A 9,430-nucleotide genomic window follows, 5' to 3' on the forward strand; every position below is an offset into this window, starting at 1 on the left:
ATAAAGTCTTCTGAAACTATCCTTCACATTTTCTCTTCTTTCCTGAAAGGAAAAACCAAAATATAATGAACGACAAAAAAAAATCATGATGTTAAGTGAATGATCCTTAATTCTTTTTATTTGGAAACTTTCTAATAAAGAAAAAAAAAGACAGCAAAAATCACACATCAGACAAGCACAATTTCACAGAGAGAAACAAACAACAAAAAACTACTTTGACAATGACATTTGACAAATTGGATGTGTTCCACACAATAACAATCTCTTGATGTGTTTCCAGATTTCTTTCATCTTCACTCCATAAATGATCGGATTGAACAAAGGATTGTACACCACTATTTGTAGACTCATAATCAGTCGCACAGTTTTTGAAAGATCCGACTCCAATCGCGCTATGATCACGTCAAAACCACACAAACACGAGAAGCTGATTAAAACCATCAAGTGGGGTAAACACGTCTCTGCTGCTTTTTTGCGAATTTCCCCACAGCTGCGATAGGCCACCATGAATATCTTTATGTACGTGAAGAGAATAAACAGCACAGGTATGAGAGTAATATTTGTTAGAACAAACAAACCCCAGACAGTGAGAAACCTTGGTTTCACACAGTGAAGTTTCTGGATGGAATTGTTGCAAAAGATTCCTGCTAATATAAAATGACATATTTTTTGCTTTGCACTGACAACAGTTGCCACCAGTACATGGAAGGCAGGCAGAAACCAGGCCAAAGCCAAGAAGATGGTGACACTGGTTGTGCTCATGGTGGTTGCATATTGCAGAGGCTTGCAGATGGACACATACCTATCAAAAGCCATGGCTGACAACAACAAGAAGTCTGAACCTGCTAGTGAATAAAATATTAAATACTGCAACATACAAGCGGAGTGGGAAACGCTCTGCCTGTGAGACAAGACGTCCATAATGAGTTTGGGGTAGATAGCAGTGCTAAACAAAAGTGAGTTGAGGGACAAAGCTGCAATGAAAATATACATTGGCTCGTGAAGGTTCCTGTGAATCCAGACGAGACCAATAATGGTGCAATTAGAGCACAGAATGAGAACATACAGCATCAACAAGAACACAAAGTATACATATCTGTACTTGTCCACGTCTACGTAGCCACCAAGACTAATGAGGTGGTGTGTTCCGTTCATGTTCCATTCACGTGTTGACTCTTCATGTACACGATGCACACTGGTGGTCAAGAGTTGCCGGACCGGCAAGTCTTTTATGATGGCTGCTCAGCCTCTACGGACCTCATTAAGAGCAGCTGTCATGTCAACAAACTGCTCCAAGGCTTCTTTAGCTTTTTCGAGGTATAGTGTGGCACCGCCTATCTGTCACATGCAGCAGGGTGGGCAAGGAGCGGTTGTCAAACTTGTTTTCATCGTGGGCAGTCATGGTTGCCCTGAGTGGAACTGTTATAACGCTGAAACCATATAAATGTATAATCGCTCGGGGGTGTAATGGTGTGGCAAAAATCACAGTTTGTTATACATACCCTCGTTCAGGTCACAGTTTGGTTCACATTCAGTGCGTTGAGGCAAAACAAACTGCTTATTTTCCTCTGCCTCAGACTTTGTTGGATTTTGCTATCCTTTCAGCTTGTTTGTGTACATTGTTGGTCACGTACAATCTTCTGACATTTTTGAGAAGGTTTGTTTTGTTTGCTTCTTTTTTCTACATAAAGCTTCCGTTTGGTCAGTCAGCTGGAATATGCTCCAGCCCACCCATGGTCCTTGTGATCATAAGGAGTCCAGAGACTAAGATTTACAAAAAAAATGTTCACTCAAATATAATTTGTGATTATTAGTGTTATCATATTTATTATGAGTCGCTGATGGTGTACTGCAGGGGAGTCACATACATTTTTATCGTGGGCCACATTGTACGGTTTGCCTCGGAGGGCAATTATGAATTTCGTTAAACCATATAAATGTTTAATCATCTCCACATATCATGTACACACTGACAACAAACAAACAAACGGTTAGCTAGTTTTAAAAACAGAAGTGAACAATAATGGTTTGTTCAGCTATTGTTCATATAATAAGTGTATTGGTAACGAGAAAATTATTCCAATATCTCAATGTTATTATGCACATGTGACAATTGGAAATTTTTGTTCAGATTTTAGCAAGCATCATGGATGTTGACATGCTTGATTTGCTTTCGCGGGCCACCTAAAATGATGTGGTGGGCCAGATAGTTTGACACCTGTTGTGTAGTGGCACACTCGCCTGACTTGTGTGCGCGCACCGTGGGATCGGTTCGCACTCAGTGACAGTGTGGATGTGGGTGTGACTGGTTGTTCGTCTCTGTGCCCTGCGACCAACTGGCGACCGGTTCAGGGTGTAGTTCGTCTTTCGCCCGGAGTAAGCTTGGATAGCCTCCAGCACTCGTCGCGACCCTGTACACTAGGTTAAGCGGTGTTGAAGATGGATGGACGGATAATTATTATGCTTTATGTTCCATCTTTATGTACAGCACTTTGATACAGCTGTTTCTGTTTAAATGCCTTAAGAATAAAGTTGAGTTTGTGTTCTGTGCTTCTGTGGTGAGCACCTTGGCCTACTACAGATAATAGGTGTGGATTTAATAAGTAAATTAAAAAAGAAAAAGGAAAAAAAACTGACTGTCGCGGCAAAGTTGCAGTTCGAATTTTTCAGAGGAAGAATATACCATATGCATGTGAGTATTGTATTTTAGGCTATGTATTTTTCTGTATATTATTTCACAGATTGGGCGGGGCAGACGCATCCGCAACTTTGAAAGGGGTTTGCTGTCAAGTTTGCTAATTGCCGAATTATGTCATTGATATATTAAAACAGCTGAAATTGGAAATAACAAAATCAGATGTAACGTTTGGAAAGTTTTATTACATTTGCATTAACACAGCTAAATTGGTTGAAAAAGGGGAAGCAGAGTGGACACAAATGGCCCACACAAACCCCAAGGATTAATTAGAAGGGAAAGTGATGTAAGCATCGTGTCATAACAAGGTCAGCCTCCAGGGGCCGCTAATAATGAGCCAGTGGTCACGGTAATGCTCTCTTGGGAGGTTGTGTCTGACAAACAAGCCAAGTCTCTCTGGACCAGGCATGTCCATCCACCTCGGGTCCTCAAGGGCCGCCGTCCTGCCTGTTTTCCATCTCTCCCTGCTGCAACACACCTGATTCAAACGATTAGGATCATGTGTTGCAACAGTGAGATATGGACAACAGGCAGGACAGTGGCCCTTGAGGACTGAGTTTGGACACCGCTGCTCTGGACGATCACACCAAAGTGTCACTTTTAGTATGCTGCAAATAACAACAGTCATGCTTGGTCTTTGTGTGTTGGCAGAAGCAGTGGTAAGCGATCAGGGCCAATAATTCCTCCTCTGCTTGCCTAAGAACTGTGAGAAACACTGAACAGCAACCATTTACTACCTAAATTCTCATATTTGTTCCATGAAGTTGTTAAATCGTCCAATAGATTTCTACTGGATGTCTTGCCATGTCTAATCTACCCAGCCACTAGGCCTTAATTTAACTTTTGCAATGAGCAGGACTGGCCCATAGATTAGCTATGAGGCTGTTTCTTTCACCTGAATCACTTTTTTTAAAATGGTTCTTCATAGGGCTAGCTAGCTGACACACAATACTGTTGTCTGATTGGTTGGTCAACGCCAAACCTGTCATAACGAACTCAAACTAGCAAAACATGTTGTCTAGAGCAATCTGCACAGATTAATATGTACCGTAGTCTTGTAGAGTCCGGTGGCGTATAATAGCATCTGGCAGTGTCTCATACAGGAGTGGGCTAAATGTGGCCCGTGCGTCACCTATGGACCTCTCCATCCTTTCATCAAGACCACCGATTATTTACATTAGCAAGACTCCTGTATTATTTGTTTGATTTATTCAGTCGTTTTTCCACTAAAATTGATTACTTAAAATGTATTTTTTGTTCTTGTTGTTGCTTTTTCATTCGTTTATCTCATTAAACACAGAGTAAAGTGACTTGTGTCTTGTACATTTGAGAAATCACAGAGAAGAGTATTGTTAACAAGGCTGCCAAATTTGAATGAATTAGAAAAAAAAAATCGCCAAGTTCCGTATTTTTCAGGCTATAAGTCGTTCGGCAGTTGCATTTTTTGGGATACATTTATTTTACAAAAAGTTCAGACTGGCACCCGGCTTCACCGTTCCCTCCCCTGTTTGATGATCTTAAACATTCAAGTTTAGTCAAGTCAACAATGTTGTGGCCGGCGACACCCTTGCATGTATAACAATACTCTATTGCAGTATTTATTCTTAACATTTCTTTTAGCATTCGCAAGAACATACACCACTGAGAATCTGCTGATTCAAAATTTTCAATGAACAGACAGAGAGAGCGCTAAGGGTTATGTAATGACAATATAAACATTGCAAAATAAAGACTTACAAACAATTCAGTATGCACACACTACACAGTCTTCTGCATCATAACTTCGAAAGTCTGGTAGTGTCTGTACTCTGTTTATTTTACGAGACATCGCTGAAAATCCAACAAAATAACAACATAAGGAGGTGTAACGCTTGTTCGATACATGCTTTATTTCTGAGAAATTATATACAGTACCTGTATATCTGCTTGGTTCCAAAAGAAATAATACTGTACGTAGTGTGCATGTTTCACTTAATTACCTATTCATTACATTCACAGTTGGAAAGAACCGATATAATTCTTGGCTCTTTATCTCTTGGTGTTTTGCATGTCTTTTGTTTTTGCTGTGGTTTTAAGAGCAGCCTCAGACAAATGTGGGAAGTCCATGAAAAGAAATGTCTTTTGTCAAGAAGAATATTTCAGCATTCACTGCCAGCACTTCCAGTAAACATACACATTTGACAGCTGTGAATGAGTTAAATTAATTAATTAAGATGAATTGCTGGCAGCAGAGCTACATTATGTCAGTTCTCACACTGGTCTGGTTTTTCAGGAATTTAATTAACCGGTTAGTTAGTGAAGTTCCTCCTTGTATATAGCTGGAGAGAGTCCCGATGGCACCTGTTAAATAAAAAGTGGTGCCATATAAAAAGGTGCATCTCTTATAATTGAATTCCTTAACGCATTGAAAGTCTACTCTGAGACGATCTTCATCCAGACTCAAAGGTGGGTAGAGTAGAAAAAAATTGGCTCAAGAAACAGTATTATTACTATACAAGGTGTCCACAAAGTCTGGGTACATTTCACAATTTTATTTCATATCATCAAATTATGCATAAATCAGCAAATTATGCATTCAAAATGATGGCAATCATGTTGAAAATATTATTCATCAACATTACAATTGATTAAAATTGTTTTGGTTTTTTTCGAAGTATGTGGGTTTTTTTTTTTTAACCATGTACCCAGACTTTATGGACACCCCTAGCACTGCCCATTTGCCTACCATGACCGCACAGCCCTGCTGAAATAAGTCATACTGTAACAGATGTCAAATTTTCCATTATAATCACAAGTTCACAAAGGCACACACGAAGCATTTTAACAAGACACTAACTTGTGTCCTGGTCTTCATGGTGATCTTACAAGTTTGGGGGGGCACTTTCTTGTTGCAAGTGATTTCCCCCCCCCCCCCCCCCCCCAAAAAAAAAATTGAGGATGACAATGAATGACAAACAACTGGGGTCAAAATTATAGACTCATCACTTTGACCCTGCTACATCGGCTGGACAAGTCAAACCAACGAACAACACAAAGACAAAAAGGGACTTAGGGGAGTTTGTTGACATGACAGCAACTTTTAATGAGACTTGTCACTCGTGCAACTCTAGACCACAAGTGTGCATTGTGCACATGAATGGAACATGATGAACGGAACACACGTCCTGATAACTCTTGGTGGCTATGTCGATTTGGATGTCTCTTTTGTGTTCTTTTGGACGCTATATCTTCTCATCCTCTGCACTAATGGCACCAAAATTCTGGACACGTATGCATTCTACTTTATGAAACCATGACTGAGGACTGCACAACAAACAATGACCTCCCTGCCATGTTAACATAAGTGTATCACTGAGTAGGCTAAGATGAAATGTGGCCACCTCGTGACCATCTCACACACATGAGGACAGATTAGTGGGCCGGACTAAAATCCACTTCCCCCCTTGCTTAATTGAGCCCTTTTTTTCAAATGCGTCACCCCCTAAAAATGGGTGTTTGGCCATTTTTTTACTTTCACTTGTTGTTATCAATAGATTTTGGGGGAAGGGCAGTATCCTTAGCATCCATCCATCCATTATCCATACCGCTTATCCTCACAAGGGTCGCGGGGAGTGCTGGAGCCTATCCCAGCTGTCTTCGGGCAGTAGGCGGGGGATACCCCCAAATTGGTTGCCAGCCAATCTCAGGGCACACAGAGACAAACAAACATCTGCACTCACAATCACACCTAGGGGCAATTTAGAGTGTCCAATTAACCTACCATGCATGTTTTTGGTATGTGGGAGTAAACCGGAGTACCCAGAGAAAACCCACGCAGGCACGGGGAGAACATGCAAACTCCGCACAGGGATCGAACCCACGACCTCTGAACTGTGAGGCGGACGTGCTAACCAGTCGATCACCGTGCCGCCCATCCTTAGCATTATAAATAAAATAAATAAATAAATAGTGGAATAGTCCAATTATTTGCATTGTTTTGACCCAATTTGTTGTGTTTATTTAACCCTGAAAGTTGGGTCAAAACTGAATAACCCAATTTTTTGGTTCAAATTGACCCAAGTCTGGATCGGCACTCTAAAAAACAGTTGGGTCAAAAATAACTTATTTTTGGCTTAAATTTGACCCAATTGTTGTGTCAAAAAGGGACCGACCCACAGTAGATGGTGGTTTTTAAAGAAGTCAATCCAAAAATCTTCTTTAGAATATGTTCTATAGGCCTCCACTAGTCTAAACATAGCATTCTAATTAATACTGCATTTGTGGCATATGAGTTAAGCAGCAAAATCAGTGAACCTGATTTTGTATTTTTTTGAGAACCTCAAGAAAAATACAATCCAAAAATGCATCATATAGCATGCTACTTAACACCCATTAATGGGCAAGTCTAAGTGTGCAAATAAAAAGGAAAACTTGTGCTCGATGTGGGCATTAAACATATTCATTTCATTTGTATACTTACCCAATTCTAACTGCGGTGCGGTGCGTATTAATGTTGTACCATTTGGATGAGAGTCAGACTTGAAGCTGGCTACACCACCTCACTATCGGCATCGTGAGCATGCGTGCGCATGCAAGCACACTAACTATATAGGGCTGGGACGATACACTTGTCGCGATCCGACACGGATCCCGATACTCGGGTCACAATCCGATACGTATTGCGATACCTAAATATTATAAAAATATTAAAAAACTGAGGCACGTGTTTCCAAAGTTTTAACTTAAGTGCCATTTAACATTTCAAGTGTCACGATTGAAAAGCGCATAAACTTCTTCCAGTAACTGTTCCTGACACACAGGAATGCAAGGTAGAAGAAATGAAAAAAAATCAATAAAACCACAACTTTCAATAATTTTTATTTTTTTTATTTTTTTTATTCACCCTGGAGCACCTGATCCAGTACCTCGCCACAGCAACCACAGAGTACTGTACAACTTCATTCTTAAGCTCGGGGGGGTGGGGGCGGGGGCAGCTTTGGAGCACCCATCCCTTTTGGGTGCGGTTGAGAGGTGTTTGAAAACATTCTATGTCATCTCAATTACCAGAAACGGCGCACCAAGTTTCTAGGAGTTCATTCAGACTGTCATCTTTGACATTCCAGGAAGTCACTCATCAAAGCGTTTAACTTAATGAGATCTTTAATTGTAGACTGAAATCATTACAAAATGTCATGCTCACAGAAGAGGAGCGAAACAATGGATGATAGTTGATTGTTTGGTTTAATCATTTTATAACAATTTTATTTATGGTATCATTGCTAACAGGAAGATACTTTTCCAGGGGAAACAGTGTTGACTTGCTATAACGGACGGAGGGGGCCATAAAAAATAATTAATTAAATGATTATATTTTAATTGTGGCAAATTATTCATTCATTATCCATACCGCTTATCCTCACAAGGGTCGCGGGCGTGCTGGAGCCTATCGCAGCTGTCTTTGGGCAGTAGGCGGGGGACACCCTGAATTGGTTGCCAGCCCATCACAGGGCACACAGAGACAAACATCCGCACTCACAATCACACCTAGGGGCAATTTAGAGTGATTAATCAACCTACCATACATGTTTTTGGAATGTGGGAGGAAACCGGAGTACCCGGAGGAAACCCACGCAGGCACGGGGAGAACATGCAAACTCCACACAGGGAGGCCGGAGCCGGGATCGAACCCACGACCTCTGAACTGTGAGGCGGACGTGCTAACCAGTCGACCACCGTGCCGCCTATGGCAAATTAAATGTAACTAATTACTAAATAAATGACAATTATTTAAATGGTTGATTAGGAATTGTAATTAATTATATTTTGGAACTTTTTTTCACATTGGACAGCAGTCCCATTCAACCCATTTTGTGGTATACAATCACAACCCAACACGCAGGATCACATTCATTACGCAGCGCAGCTGGTCTACAATTACCACTGGATGGGTCCGTTGAACTTCAACTTCGTCTGTTCAACAATCTCCCAACATCACATTTTGATTGGCTGGTAGATCTGTGATGGTTCAATGACTTTCCACTGCAATAAAAAAATTTGAATAGCCCCAAAACCAGTGGCTAACTGGTGAAATCTTGCAGCAGAACCCTGGACCACACCACAGGTGGCACAGGGGCCAGATCCGGCCAGCCACATCATTTTATGTGCCCAGCAAAAGCAAAAAATCATGTATGCGACGACTTCTTATTTCTTGATAAATGGGAAAATTGCAAATTGTTGTTGTGACATTTAATAACATTGAGCTAATTCACATACTTTTTGTTATCATTAGCCCTTTTAAAATAAAGTATTGGTAAAAAATAAATTAATGAATTACAATTTTCATTAAAAATTATAAGTAAAAATTATAAATAAATAAAATACTGGCTTCACATCCAAAACTAGTTATCCATCAGCAGCAGCAATCGTGTATTATATGGGTTCACAGTTATAATGACCCTCTGAGGGGAAACAATAATTATGTGGCCCGCGACAAAAAGGAGTTGGACAGGCATTACAGCATCCTATTGCAGTATTTATTCTTAAAATTTGCTTTCATATTCACAAGACGCCTACAATACTGACAATGTACTGACTTAAAGTTTTCAACGAACATAGGGGGGCGTGAAGGAACATACAAGTGTTGACAGCAGAAAATTGCAAAACAACATGAGCAATTAAGTTGTTACGTTAGGCCTATTGGATGAGACAGTTTTTGTGACCATCACTTGTTAGATAGTTGTTTAATTCAATATCTGA

General features: G+C 40.4%; 1 protein-coding gene across 1 annotated transcript; it reads right to left on the minus strand.

Annotated features, from left to right (window-relative positions):
- Positions 1-210: 210 nt before the first annotated feature.
- Positions 211-1,278, minus strand: LOC147136249 (olfactory receptor 6N2-like). Its single transcript, XM_086051709.1, has one exon. The coding sequence runs from the start codon at positions 1,153-1,155 to the stop codon at positions 211-213; it is 945 nt and encodes a 314-aa protein (XP_085907835.1). The 5' UTR covers positions 1,156-1,278.
- Between the last annotated feature and the right edge of the window lie 8,152 nt (positions 1,279-9,430).

This window comes from Filicampus tigris, chromosome 14 (assembly GCF_054856515.1).
Source record: "Filicampus tigris isolate MCC_2025a chromosome 14, RoL_Ftig_1.0, whole genome shotgun sequence".
Taxonomy (NCBI): domain Eukaryota; kingdom Metazoa; phylum Chordata; class Actinopteri; order Syngnathiformes; family Syngnathidae; genus Filicampus; species Filicampus tigris.